Source organism: Camelina sativa, chromosome 10 (assembly GCF_030686135.1).
Source record: "Camelina sativa cultivar CO46 ecotype springtype chromosome 10, ASM3068613v1".
In the NCBI taxonomy this organism is placed as follows: Eukaryota; Viridiplantae; Streptophyta; class Magnoliopsida; order Brassicales; family Brassicaceae; genus Camelina; species Camelina sativa.
The window spans coordinates 20,277,740-20,293,060 of NC_141889.1; the positions used below are offsets into that span (position 1 = coordinate 20,277,740).

Here is a 15,321-nt window from a genome sequence, read left to right on the forward strand (position 1 = left end):
ACAATTAAATTAAAACGGAGGGAGTAATATCAAATATAATTTTGAAGATTAAAACATTATAGATTCTGTTATAAATATATTTGGAAACTCAACAACTAAGAAAAGGTATATCACAAGCCGCTAAAACTCTTTTAGCAGCTGTAATATATTTACTAACCGATGGATCTTTCAAGTAATCACATAAACACGATTGTTGTTCATTCAGTTTTGCGCAACATTCTTTTGAACGTGGGGTTTCAGTTGTTACTGCCGACTTGCATATTTGAACATCTGCCACAACACATGCCGCTTTCACTTCTTCCCCTACTATTGTTGTTTTGGTTAGAACAAGAGACGATAGAGCGAAGGCCATGAATAATATTGTAATGAACTTCATGTCTTGAAACCTTAATGACTCCTTTCTATATAATTTTATTTCAATTTCTTAAAAATGTTTGAGATTTTGATTATGGATTATGTTCACAGGATGATGAAGTTATATATAGAGGGTATGGAGAGATGGAGTAATGCTTTGCAATAATCAAGTGGGATTTCTTTTGGGTAAAATGCAAATGTCTTTTTATTTTTATTTTTATTCAACTTTAGTGTATTTCATATATGTGATACAATAATTAATGAAAATGTGTATGACTAACAAAACTTTTAAAACTATGCCATTTTTTATTAATTATAAATATCTACTAGGTTCGGACCCGCACGTACGTGCAGAGTTATTTTCATAATTTTATTTAAAAAACATAATTGTCAAGCTATCAGACCCGTCTAATATGTCTGATATCAACGTTTAATTTTATTTGACCCAAATTTAACCCATTATTTGTAATTTACATGAGTAAATAATATGTCTGCATATGTTCTGCTTGAATTCTTATTCTTAAAATTCTCGTCCCGTTTTTTGTCATACATGAATATACCCACGCAAAAATTCCCATAAACTGATTATTATGGAACTAATTTGAACAATTTCCTAAAATATAATAAATCTGTTGTTTACTGTTTTTTTTTCTTCCTAATATGTAAATTGGGTCAGTTTGGTGACATCGATGTTTGATATGATTTTTTTTAACCCTTAAGTGTATTCTCCAATTAATAATATAGATTTCCTTCAATTATTGAATGTAATATTCCTTAGTTATATTAATGACAATTTCATGAAAATAATATAGTGTAAGAAGGGCAAATAAGAAAATGGGATATAAAGTATTTTATATAGGAGATACTAGAAGGTATTTTATTAAGAAGAATTCTATTAATTTGGATATTTTTAGTTTTTTTAAAGTAATATATGTGCTTGTAATTGATGGAGATATAAAATTATAAAATTGTTTCGTGAGGGAGAAGACTATAATTGGTCATTAAATCCATTATATAATTGGTTTTAGTTACAGTATTATATCACTGGATTTAATAAATTTTTATTGGTCATTAGATCCCTATATATCTCAGCTATTGGTATAATATTATTACTTGTTTTCATTTTTCTTGAACTGAATTTTCTAAATTTTAAGATTTCTGTAAAAACACTATAACTACATATTTATATATAATGTTTAACTACACAATTATCCAAATTAAAGTATATATTCATGTCATTTCAATTGGTGATCATATGTTCTTTTGGGAAAATATAGTTAGTGTTTTTAGCAAAAGAATAAACAGTGAGACAGTTTCAAATGATCTTCGATTCTTTCACTATTAGAGCTTTATAAAATTATTAGAAAGGTAACATTATTTATATTTATGAAAATATGATTTTTAAAATATATATATATATATGTTTTACATCTCATAATATAGTCATATTATTATATTACAATACATAGTGAAATTAATTTAATTTTGAAAATATGTAGGGTAATATTTATCAATTTTTGAATAATATTCACCAATTTTAGAATTTATAGGAGAAAAATGTTGTGTATATAAATAAATTGAAGAGCAGTGGCAATTGACAAAAAAAATATATATATAGTCAGTGGCAGTTTTATGTAATTTTATAGAATACTAAGGGTGAATAATAAATTGGCTATGGAGCTCTCTGGCGACGACACATCAGCTTTTTCTCCAAAATGCTTCTCTTTTAATATATAGGGGATATATATATATATATATATATACATATATAATTTGGATTTTTTAACGGCATATATATATATATTTATATTTGTGTAAAATACAAATGTATATAGATATTTGATTTTAAAAAGTATCTTTGAAAATATTCAAACAATAGTTGTAAAGTAAATAATAAAAAAATTTGAAAAATAAATAAATAAATCTATGTAAAAATTGTAAATTTGTGTAAACCGGGGTACAAATTTAGATTGAATAAATCTAGATTTAGGGAGTGATTGGGAGAGACTTCAAAACATTTAGATTTAATTTAAAGTTTTAACAGCAGAAAAGTTACCAATCATATTTTTATAGCGTTTTAAAAAAAAACACTTTTTTCCGTCAAAAGCGAATTTATATTGATGAATTGGAATAGTTTCATACAACTGGCCTAAAAGCCAAAATGGAGGTGTAAAACATTCAGAGTAAAAAGACATTTGCAAACTACCATATTTAGCTAGTAAAAAAACAGTTTTTAAAGTCTAACTGCTCAATTTTTATTGAAACAACCCGAACCGTTTTTTCGTTTTAATAATAAAAATATATAATTAAGCATTCCATACTACTTAATTAAACTAACCAAACCACAATTAATCATTAAACCAGCAACAACCAATAAGCATAGTGGAAACCTACCAACAATACAAAACCAACATATCATCAATACAATAACATTTCTAACCCTTCTATCCGACAACCTAGCACAACTCTATCCAAGGTTCCAACATCAAATAACATAACTATAACACAATAACCGAGACCCTAGATCATCGTCCTCCTCATTGCCATGATTCCATGTCACATACCTGCACACCACAAACAACAATTGAGATGCGTAAGTATTATCATAAATACTTAGTGAGGCAATCCTCCCATCTACTGGGCTATACACACAAGCAACTGAGAAACCAATGTTTAACAAACCACAAACAAGCACAAACAAACCAGGATACAAGCGTCAGACAAGATGGTGTCGACCGTCACAGACCATAAGTGTCGATCGACACACCCAACCCCTGGTGTCGATCGACATCGACTCTGTAGACACGATCTGAACGAAGCCGAAAGTTGAAAAACCACTTCTCATCTCTTCCAAATCGTCCAAAACTCCCCTAAAAGCCCTGTAAACTCATGGCAACCAACAACCAACCACAACCACAAAAAGCAAACAACACAAACAACCAAAAATCAAGCAAAACAAAGGATTCTCATACTTAGATCAGCCATGGTCATGCACTCACCTCTTTTTCAGGAATATCTGGCTTCAAACGATGAATCCAACACCTTAGAAGCCTTCTCCTTTGTTCCTAGCACAAGATTTCCACTCCATAGGAACATATATCTCAAACAAGCCAAGAATCACCACAATCTCTCAAGAACACTTTCTCTTCTCTCTTTTCTCTCTAAAACAACAATAAGCGGCTTCTCCAAACACCAATGTCGATTCCCACTTAAATACTCCGATTTAGGGCTTCCCAAACCGAGCAAATTCTAATTTCAATGATTTAAAACAAACTGGTCTAACTGGAAATTATTGGTGTCGATCGACACTCCCCCTGGTGTCGATCGACACTCACCCCCAAATCACATTATTTGGTTAGTGGATGTTACATTTATAGATTGATGTGCATCTCTATATACTTATTTAAGCAATGTTGATAGAATTTTAACCAACTTTGATATAACATATTACAAAAAATGTCATTGCATGTTAATTAATTTAATAACTAACAAAAGAAAATATTATATTGGTTTATAAAATAAGAAAATAATATTTTCCAAATTATCTAATTAAATTATTTAACAGATTCAATTTCTTGTTTTAGAAGTCGTAGAAAACAATAACAAATTATTTAATTCGCTAAAACTTATTTTTTATACACAATATTCCCTATATAAACAATACTAAGTTTATAACGTTGACTACTCATATCAAAATCTACATCTACAAAAACAATTAATAAAAATAAAAGAATTAACTTCATTCTTTTTCTTTATTCTACAAATATTGTCAAGAAGTTTGTAATTCGGAAGGGTTTTGGCTTAATACTGTAACATCTGCGCACTGAATAATTGGTTTTCAAGGCGGGTGTCGATCGACACCAATGGGTCTGTCGATGGACACTATCAATTCTGGTCTGACCGGGTTGATTTAAATTGTTGTTTTTGTTTGGTTTGGTTCAATTGAAGTTTCTAACCGACGTATTAAGAGGGGGAAGTCGACTTGAGGGTTTGGGAACAGCCGTTATTTGTCGTTTTCCAGAGAGTCAGAAGAGAGAATTGAGTTTTGAGAGATTTTTGGAGTTTTGGTGCTTTCCTTGGAGATCTGTTGCTGTGAAGATCTTGTGTTAGGAACGAAGGAGAAGCCTTCCAATGTGTTGGATTCGTTGCTTTGGGTCAGAAACTTCCTGCAAAGAGGTGAGTGCATGACCATGAGAATCCTTTGTTTTGCTTGTTTTCTGGCTGTTTGTGTTGTTTTCTTGTATGTTTGTGGTTGGTTGTTGGTTGTTGGTTCCCTTGAGTTTCCAAGTCCTTTGGGTGAGTTTCGGATGATTCGGAGGTTTTGGGAAGCGGATCTACGATTTTCATCTTTGAGCAGAACGTGTCTGCGGAGTCGTTGTCGATCGACACCAGGTGGGTGTCGGTCGACATCAAGGTGTTGACGACACGAAGACTTTGCGAGGGTTGGATCGAGAGTTTCCGGGTCGAGGAGAGGTGTCGGTCGACACCAAGAGGTGGTGTTGGTCGACACCAAGGAGGAGTGTCGATCGACACCAGGAGGGTGTCGGTCGACGCGAATCCTTTTTAGCAACTGCTAATACTTGTTTCCCTGGTTTGTTTGTTGCTTGTTTAACATTGGAATTCTCAGTTGCTTGTGTGTAAAGCCCAGTAGATGGGAAGATTGCCTCACTGAATGGTTACAAAATATCCACCCATCTCATATGTGTTGTGGTGTAGGTAAAGGCAAAGTGTGATCGTGGAATCAAGGCTATGAAGAGGAAGAATTTCTAGAGGCTCCGTTGTTTGCTCTGTGTCTTTGATAGGATGCCAGAGTGGAACTTAGTGGTCTAGAACGGTTGTTATGATTGATGGTTCTATGACTTGCTATGTTTCGGATTGTTGTTGGAATTGGTTTAAGTTATTCATTATTCATTATTGGTTTATTGGATTGGTTATGTGTTATCCGCTGTTTGTTATTGATTGGGGTAGGTTGCTAGTAAGTATGGGATCACTAGATACTAGGATATTAAAAAAAAAAATGTTGGTTTGTTTCACATACAAAATAAAAAACAAGAGGGAAGGCCTAACAAATACAAATATGTTGCTCGCATCTTTCATGGTTCCATCTTACACAAGAAATGGTGGCCAATAGCTCGAAGAATATACCTGAGCGCTAGATGTCGGACATATGACTGAAGAGATAATTTGGGGTCATACTCTCCATTTCCTATGTAAGACCATAGAGTAGAAACATCTGAATACTGTTTGGGCAGAGCAATGCCATGAAACCAACGGGGCCAACCAAAGTCATCACAAATCTCAGAAAATCTCATACTATAGGGCATTCGTCTGATGAAGAAATGCATGCCACCCTCATAAGCCTTTGCTGCCCGCTCATTCACATAAGTGACCCTAACAGAAGCCATAAACTGATGCACTAAATCCGGATAACAGTCATACTGCTTGGTGTATATGGTTCCCAAGTGCATTTTTTCTATCAAACCTAAGACCCCTCACCATAGTTTCCCATCGTACGAATAATAGCAGGATCAACAAACCTGGTAGGTTTGATTTAAACTTCCAACCAAGCATTGTACAACATTGTCTCATACTCTCCCCATTTTTGAAGCAAAGGCCTGTTGATAAATTCAGACTTCCCAAGCTCAACAAGAGGTTCATCATCCTATTCCTTTTGAGTGTGAATCTGGGCATGTTCCTCATTTGGCCATGGGGTTTGAGATTGGATGGGAGAAGGAAGATAGAGTTCATGCAAGGTGGTGGGAGGTCTCGCCAGAGCTCGCAGCGGCTGGCTGTGGCCGGACTGGCAGGAAGATGAAGCTTCCCCGATGGTAGTTTTCTGCTTCTTATGGGGTGCCATTGCTTCAAACTGAGAAATTGACCCTATATCTGGAAAGAAGAGTGCAAAAAGAGTGGGTTAGAGCTTTGAAAAACGGAGCAAAATCAAAGAAGTTATGAAGTTTTGAAGTGTTTGGTTGGGTTTTGAGTGATTGTGAGGAACGAAGAAGACGACTCGGGGTAAAAAGGCTTTGCACGTCTATTCTCGGTGTCGACCAACACCCATTAGTGGTGTCGGTCGAATCTGATCAGTTAAACCCGGCCCACTCGTAATTCAAAGCCCATTAAACAAATCCAATATAAAGCCCGATATCTTTTGATCTGTTCTGCGATAACAACACTGGTGTCAGTCAATTTTACCTTAGTTGTACCCAATTTTACTCCAGTTCTACTAGTTTTACCCAGTTATACTTAGTTTTATCTACTTTACTAGTTTTACTTTCGTTTACCTAGTACTACCTTGTTTTACTTCCTTTCCCTAGTTATATTTCCGTTTTACTAGTTTTACGTACTTTTATTAGTTTCACCTAGTTCTACTGCATTTGATTTAGTAGATGAGATATTACAAACGATAGTTTTACTAGTTTTACAAACGATAGAATCATGGAAAATAATCCAAGCAATTTGTCACGAGACTACTGGTTGTACCTAGTTTTACTATGGTTCTACTAGTTTTACCGAGTTATATTTAGTTTTATTTTTTTACTTACTAGTTTTACTTCCGTTTACCTAGTATTACTTTGTTTTACCTTGTTTTACTTCCTTTACCTAGTTATATTTCGGTCAACACCACTTTTAACCGTTTGTGAGTCGCTTGTTTATGTGTTGATGGTGTTTGTTGGTTCAACTTAACAATAGAATCTCAGTTGCTTGTGTGTATAGCCCAGTAGATGGGAGGATAGCCTCAGTGAGTATTTTTAATAATACTCATGCATCTCAATATGTGTTTGTGGTGCAGGTAAAGGCCAAGTGTGATCGTGGAATCAGGGCGATGAGGAGGAGGATGTTCTAGAGGCTTGGTTGATTGTGGTCTAGCTATTGTTAGGTTGCTAGAATTGAGTTGATAGAACATCGTTAATGTTGGAATTCTTATAGGTTTATTGGAGTTGTTTTGGTTATCCGCTGTTGTTGATTGTTGCTAGGTTTTTAGTTGGTATGGGACCACTAGTGAATTAAAAAAAAAAAACGGGAACGCTTGTTTCATTTTGGTATCAGAGCCCTTACGGTTCTAGGACTAGGGTTCACTGTGCTTTTACTGTTGCTGTTTGGGATTTCATGCTAGAGTTGATTATGTTATTTAGTCAATTGTGTGTGGCATGAGGTCCTAGAACATCCTCTTCGAGCCTACTTCGTGATTCCACGGTGAGTTGTGTTCTTGTGTGATTAGAATTATTTGTTGTTTAGCCTTCTGTTCTTGGTGATACAGATGGTTAGAGGTGAGGTTGTTGTTGGTCGTGGTCGTGGTCGTGGTCGTGGACGTGGTCGTGGTCGTGGTCAGGGACGAGGTCAGGTTCCCGAGGCCAGTGAGAGTGTGATCCAGAGCATGGCCAATGAGGAGGTAGCGGAGTCACAGGTTAATCCTAGTGTGTCTGGAGACTAGGCTGGTTTGGGTGACGGCAGGGCGGATGGGCCTGGTGTCGGTCACGGTGTTGCCCCGGGTGTGTGGGTTGCAGCAGAGGGGGCTCCATGCAGGGAGGATGTCTTGGTGGGCTTGCTAACTCAGGTTTTGGTGCGGCTGCCAGCAGCGGTGCTGCTAGTGGTTGGTGGGAAGGTTCCAGCGGTGCAGCCTGTGGCGGGTTTGCAGGCAGGTGTGCAACCAGGGGCCGAGTTAGTGGACGCTCAGTATGTGCAGATGATGTTGCAGCTGCAGCGAGTGGGAGCGGGGCCCTTCTCGGGAGGTGCGGATCCGAGTGTAGTGAATGAGTGGAGAGAGAGGATGGAAGATCTTTTCCGGTCGCTTCGGTGTCCCGACCAGTTTAGGGTGGATTTGGCAGGACACTACTTGCCAGGTGATGCACGTGTGTGGTGGAGGTCGGTGACAGCACGGAGGGTGCAGCGGGATATATCTTGGGTGGATTTTGTGAGGGAGTTTAACTCCAAGTATTTTCCACAGGAGGCTCTTGACTGCATGGAGGCACGGTTCTTGGGATTGACTCAGGAGGACCGTACAGTGCGGGAGCTGGATGCTGAGTTCAGTGGGCTTGTGGGGTATGCAGGCCAGGCTTGGGAGCCAGAGTCGGCTCAGGTGCAGAGGTTCTTGTTGGCTCTGCGAGATGATCTGAGGATTCGGTGTAGAGTGATGAGCTATGCTACGAGAGCGGAGCTTGTTGAGGTTGCAGCTGGGCAAGAGGACGACTTGAGGTCCAAGCGGTAGTTTCTGGCTGGAGCGGGTTGATGGATTGGATTGTGGTATCTTATTTTTCTTATGTATTTTTGTTGGGGTTGAAACGATTATGACATTTTTGAGATTAATAAGATGAGTATTTTTCTTTATGTCTAACTGTTGTTGTCATGGGAAAAAGACAAATAGCTCGGGTTTCTATTTTTGGAAAGTTTCCATAAATAGAAAGTTTCCACAAAAAGGAAGTTTCCAGAGTTAGAAAGTTTCTAAAAAAAGGGAAATTTTTGTGGATAGTGTTGAGGTAGATCTAGTCGGGAGATACTCGATGGCATCAGACTTGTTTGCTCAAGGCCGTGAGGGCCCAACTCATGTGATACCGATAGCTTGATGGACTTTGTGTCCAGAGAGTGGGAGTGGTATGTTGCTTCAGATGACGATCCGAGAGCGCGCTTTAGGGTGACGACCCAAGAGCGGAATTTTTTTTGAGACTCCCTGGATACCGTAGCTGTAGGCGGTGGCCTGGCAGTGAGCCGGTATGTCTCGAAGGTTGCAACCCGAGAGCGGGGGAGCGTGTGTGTGTGACTTCCTGGATGCCGTAGCTTAAGGCAGTTGGCCTGATAGCGAGCCGGCATGATTCATTGGTTGCGACCACGGACGAGGGAAGCACTGAGTTGCGAGCAAATAGGGTCTTGGATGTGAGTATATTGACTAGAGGGAGACCTTGAGGTTTAGTCGGAGGTGTGCGGGCTGTTGCGACAGTTGCACAGGAAACCTTGGCTGACGGTATTTAAGTCCAGTCGGAGGATGTGCGGGCCGTTTTGATGGTGGCACGGAGGTCCTTGACGGATGGACGATGCTGCGGGATTCGAGGACGAATCCTTGTTGGTGGGGGAGAATTGTAACGTCCGCGAACCAGCATTTGCAATTGGTCTGAGTGTCGATCGACACCATGGGTGTGTCGATCGACACCATCATTTCCAATTTTGATTGATTTGTTTTAGTTGATGTTTGGTTCGGTTTGGTTCAATTGGAAATCCCTAAACTAAGTATATTAGAGGAGAAGCGACGAATTAAGGGTTTTAGGTTGTCTTGTTTTGTCGCCGTTGACCGAGAAAAAGAGAGAAAAGGAGAGAAAGTGTTGGAGAGCGTTTGAGAGTGTTCTTGAGAGATTTTTGTTTTGTTCTTGGTGTTTTTGGAGGGATCTGTGGCTGTGGAAGGAAGAGCTGTTATTGGGAACGAAGGAGAAGCTTCCTAAGGTGTTGGTTCTACCGTTTCTCATTCCAATCTTCCTGTAAAAAAGGTGAGTGCTTGACCATGGCTGATCTAAGCCTGAGATCTCTTGTGTTTGGTTGTTCTTTGTCTATTTGTGGTGTTTGCTTGCTTGGGCTTGTTGTTTTAGTGATTCCCATAGGTTCTTGAGGCGATTGGGAGAGTTTGAGACGGTTTCGTAGTGATTTGAAATGGAGGTTCGACATTCGGATTCGTGCAGATCGCATCTGCAGAGTCAGTGTCGATCGACACCAATGTGGTGTCGGTCGAAACCCTTTTGTGCTAGCCTCGAATCCGTGAACCAATTCAACTCCCACTCTTTTAGATGACTCTGTAATAATTCCATTGTCTTATGAATATAGCACTTTACTGTAATCTGGAATGGCTTTGTATATTCACTCGGAGTGAAGTACATCTGAGGAGGTTGTAGAGCTTCGGTTTCCTCATCAGAAACCACTACCGGAGGAGGCAGAACTAGTTCTTCTCCAGTAATATGCTCGGGTTCTGTATGAGGACAAGATACACTTGCGTTCTTTGTCCGAGCCATTACTCCCTTGCACAAAGCAACAAACAAACAAAATCATTTAGTTTACCACTAATATTCAACAAACGAAAACATAATGAACTAACGATTCTAAACATTTCCATTCAATCGCTTTCAAGATTGAGGCTTTTAGTCAATAGCTTAGTTCTACGAAGATTCCAACCGCAATTATACCTAGATAGACACTCTTTTTCCACTCAATCGATTCTATTACACCTTATTTTCCCCCATAACCCTTCAGATTCTATACAAACGAAAAAAATCGAATTTGATTCATCCAATTTTACACAAAACTCAAAATGAAAACGACATTTTAACTTACTCAATAACTTATTTGTCTTGTAGTTATACCAAGATCGACAGCGAGAAAGTAGAAGAGGAGCGAAAGAGATGACCCGATATCTTGCTGTCAAATGTTGTCGCCGTCGCTGAAGGGTTAATTTTTTGGTAAAAGGGGAAAATAGTGTTGGTTTTGATCGAGGACTAGTGATATTGTGAATTGTGATGAATTAATGGGATTTGAGACTTTTGTTTTCGAGAAAACCCAAAAAAGACTCGAAACTCTTCGCAAATTAGTATTTAATTAAATAATTAAATACTCTATTTATATCCCCTTTATAGATTTGAAAAAATATTTTAGTTGCTATGTTTTACGAAGAGAACTGGTTCTAACTTAAAGGAAAATGTTCTTTTCATATGTTTATTCGGAAGTCCAACGTCATTGACATTTGTTTTGGCCCCATACTGGACTTTATTATTTTTGAGGTTAAAAAAAAAAAAACAAACTATATCCATGAATTGTGACACTGTGTTGTGGAATGTGGACCAAAATCAAAATAAAGTAATTAATTTGATTTTTTAATTTATTGACTAATCATGTGTTTTTGTTCTTATTATTCAGTAATTGGTTTATAATTAAATAAAAAGAAAAATGAAATTCAGCTTTATTTTTTATCACAATTAAATTTCCAGCAAATATTAATACATAACGCTACAAAAAGGTTAATACATAATTCAGAACCTGTTCTTCTCGAAATAATAACAGGTTATAATGTCAAAAACATTTTCCCCATACAGTATTTGGGCCCCTTTATCCTCGTAAACAATACCACGTTATGTTCATAAGATAAAGTATATAATTACGTTACATTATAGACTTTTGCTAGAATTATAATGTAACGTAAAATATGCAGAATGGTTTTGCAAGAATAGGAAGGAATCCGTTAGTGGGTCAAATGCACAGAAACTTGTTCCTTTGTGGAGAGCGAAATTCATGAATGAGTTGAGATTGCATACAAACTAACGGTGAATGAGCTTAACACTTACGCCCTTCTATATAGTGTCATTGGTCGCGATAGAAAGACCTATGTGGTGGACTTAAGAAATAAAAGTTGCTCTTGCCGCCGTTTTGATTTCGATAAGTATCCTTGTGTACATGCAATAGCCACTACAATAACTCACTTGAAACAATCACATAGAACCAGCAGCATACACAAGTTTGGTAACATTCCTATTCCCCCTCATCCGAATAGGACTTCGATACACAACCTTATTCGCATTCTTCTTTGTCTTTTTACCGCCCCCTTTACTTGGTTCTTCCTCTTCTTTTTCCACTTTTCCTCTTAAGCATCTATTTGTTATTTGCCTCATCATTCTCTTTATCACCACCATCCATAACACTATCTTTTTCCATCTCCTCATTCTCCTTCTCCTTCCCCCTCGTCCCAATAGGACTTCGATACACAACCTTCTTCGCGTTCTTCTTTGTCATTTTACCGCCCCTTTACTTGGTTATTCCTCTTCTTTTCCACTTTTCCTCTTAAGCATCTCTTTGTTACTTGCCTCATCATTCTCTTTATCACCACCATCCACAACACTATCTTTTTCCATCTCCTCATTCTCCTTCTCCTTCCCCCTCGTCCCAATAGGACTTTGATACACAACCTTCTTTGCATTCTTCTTTGTCTTTTTACCGCCTCCTTTACTTGGTTTTTCCTCTTCTTTTCCACTTTTCATCTTAAGCATCTCTTTGTTACTTGCCTCATCATCTTCTACAATCTCCGTCTCCATCTCATCATCTTTTCCAATCTCCATCTCCATCTTATCATCTTTTCCAATCTCCATCTCCATCTCATCATCTTGAGTCACCTCTTTCTCAATCTCCATCACCTTTTCTCCACCCTGAATCTCCTCATCTTCAGCCACCTCTTTTTCCATCTCCTCCTTTTCTCCAACCTCATTCTCCTTATCACCACCATCCACAACACTATCTTTTTCCATCTCCTCCTTTTCTCCAACCTCATTCTCCTTATCACCACCATACACAACACAATCTTTTTCCATCTTCTCATTCTCGTTCTCCTTATCCCCACCATCCTCATCACTCCTAGCCGTACCACTCCCATCATGACTTGTCTTCACCTCTTTGCCTCTTAGCTCATTCTCCTCAGCACTTAGCCGGAATGATTGGATTGATGCTTCCATAATTTTGAGTCTTTTATCTTGTTCTTCATGCTTCTCTTTGATACTCTGAAATCCATTCTCCACCACTGTCTTTAACCCGTACACAAGCTCAGCCAATCCATCAATACTTACATTCTTTGGAGCCACTTTCCCCTTCCCCTTGTCTTTTTTTCCTTGACGAACCTTTCTTGGAGCCATATTCACAGTTTCTGTAACCATATTAGCCTCATTTGCTCGACTGGCTATATCTTGATTATAAAGCTCTTCAAAACATATAGTCCTCCCCTCATGAACTAAAGGATTCTTCCAACCATCAGCAATTACATCATCAAAATCATTCAATCCACACTGATCATCCATGATTCTTTGCAATAATATTTCCTTATCATCCGTTGGAGTTAATATACTCTGAATATCCTGTGTATCGTAAAGAAAAAAGTAATAAAACTTAAGTGATACGTAAAAAAAAAAAATTATCTAATTTTCATTATAATGGTACAACTAACCTTAGTTGTATCGAGTTTGTCATACACATCCGACAAAGGATAACCTTTCATGGTACTAGGTTTAAACTTTATCTTGCACATTCAAGGACACTGAGGATCTGTGGGTTGAACATTCTCGCAGAAAGCGTTCCTGATAACTGGGATTGCGTCAAACGCTAGAAACTACAAAACACAATGAAATCATTGGTTGTTTTCAGTATAACTATCATAAAAAATTAAGAAATGGATAATGAAATCATACATACCTTCAGGGGAGTAACAAAACTAGGAAAGACCTTTTGTGGACCAACAACTCCTCCACATTTTTCCAACAAATAGAAGATTTTTATCAAATTTTCATCATATGCATATCTCCCCCATGGGAATGTTTTGCAAACCTCTAGATCCCCTACGGCCCTAAGGAAAAACGTCTCCACACAGGGTGCGTCCTCTCCTGTATTTTCCTTTCCGACGATGACACTGCTTAAGAAATATAGCACAACCATTCTCAGATGATCATCAGAAGGTTCCTTCATTGACAACAACTTTTCCTCCACATCTTGATATTTTATCTTACTTCCTGGGGGAAATACTTGCCGACAAATACGTTACTGCCCCTGTTTTCATAGAAGTTCGGATAGTGATGGGAGTGTAATCCTAACATGATTGCAAACTCTTTGAGAGAATACAGGATCGGAACGCCGTTGACGATAAACCAAACTTCCCTCTTCTTCTCTAAACATGTTGTGCGAAGAAATAACAGCCACATACCCATCAGCTTATGATTTGGGTCCCTATGCATGTGGAAGAAGTGACTGAACTGCGGGTGATCCGTGAACCAATTCAACTCCCACTCTTTAAGATGACTCTGTAATAATTCCACTGCCTTATGTATATAGCACTTTGCTGTAATCTTGAATGGCTTTGTATACTCACTCGGAGTGGAGTACATCTTAGGAGGTTGTAGAGCTTCGGTTTCCTCATCAGAAACCACTACCGGAGGAGGCAGAACTAGTTCTTCTCCAGTAATATGCTCGGGTTCTGTATGAGGACAAGATACACTTGCGTTCTTTGTCCGAGCCATTACTCCCTTGCACAAAGCAACAAACAAACAAAATCATTTAGTTTACCACTAATATTCAACAAACGAAAACATAATGAACTAACGATTCTAAACATTTCCATTCAATCGCTTTCAAGATTGAGGCTATTAGTCAATAGATTAGTTCTACGAAGATTCCAACTGCAGTTATACCTAGATAGACACTCTTTTTCCACTCAATTGATTCTATTACACCTTATTTCCCCCATAACCCTTCAGATTCTATACAAACGAACAAAATCAAATTTGATTCTTCCAATTTTACACAAAAATCAAAATGAAAACGACATTTTAACTTACTCAATAACTTATTTGTCTTGTAGTTATACCAAGATCGACAGCGAGAAAGTAGAAGAGGAGCAAAAGAGATGACCCGATATCTTGCTGTCAAATGTTGTCGCCATCGCCGAAGGGTTAATTTTTTTGGTAAAGGGGGGCAATAGTGTTGGTTTTGATCGAGGACTAGTGATATTGTGAATTGTGATGAATTAATGGGATTTGAGACTTTTGTTTTCGAGAAAACCCAAAAAAGACTCGAAACTCTTCACAAATTAGTATTTAGTTAAATAATTAAATACTCTATTTATATTCCCTTTATAGATTTGAAAAAATATTGTAGTTGCTATGTTTTACGAGGAGAACTGGTTCTAACTTAAAGGAAAAGGTTCTTTTCATATGTTTATTCAGAAGTCCAACGTTATTGGCATTTGTTTTGCCCCATACTGGACTTTATTATTTTTGAGGTCCACATAGGATTTTAAAAGTCCACATGGGAATTAAAATCCATGTGGACATCCTTAGGAGTTTATGATCCCATGTGGACATCCTTAGGAGTTTATAGCTTGGAATCGTAAACCATAAAACCCCTCTTCCCCTCTCTCAAGTTTTACATTTATATATTTTATATTTTCTTTTTTAAAGTCTATTT

General features: G+C 37.8%; 1 protein-coding gene, 1 long non-coding RNA gene and 1 pseudogene across 2 annotated transcripts; all 3 read right to left on the minus strand.

Annotated features, from left to right (window-relative positions):
- Positions 1 to 88: 88 nt before the first annotated feature.
- LOC104720475 (non-specific lipid-transfer protein 2 pseudogene) lies at positions 89 to 376 on the minus strand (annotated as a pseudogene).
- Positions 377 to 6,881: 6,505 nt separating this feature from the next.
- Positions 6,882 to 10,844, minus strand: LOC147936287 (uncharacterized). The gene is made up of 2 exons (XR_015568252.1): positions 10,666 to 10,844; positions 6,882 to 10,352 (listed from the first exon to the last, which is right to left on the minus strand). It is a non-coding gene; the product is annotated as an uncharacterized LOC147936287 (long non-coding RNA).
- Positions 10,845 to 11,726: 882 nt separating this feature from the next.
- Positions 11,727 to 13,697, minus strand: LOC104719265 (uncharacterized). The gene is made up of 3 exons (XM_010437142.3): positions 13,558 to 13,697; positions 13,313 to 13,474; positions 11,727 to 13,223 (listed from the first exon to the last, which is right to left on the minus strand). Exons 2-3 carry the CDS (start codon positions 13,391 to 13,393, stop codon positions 12,135 to 12,137), a joined length of 1,170 nt encoding a protein of 389 aa, XP_010435444.1. The 5' UTR covers positions 13,394 to 13,474; positions 13,558 to 13,697; the 3' UTR covers positions 11,727 to 12,134.
- Between the last annotated feature and the right edge of the window lie 1,624 nt (positions 13,698 to 15,321).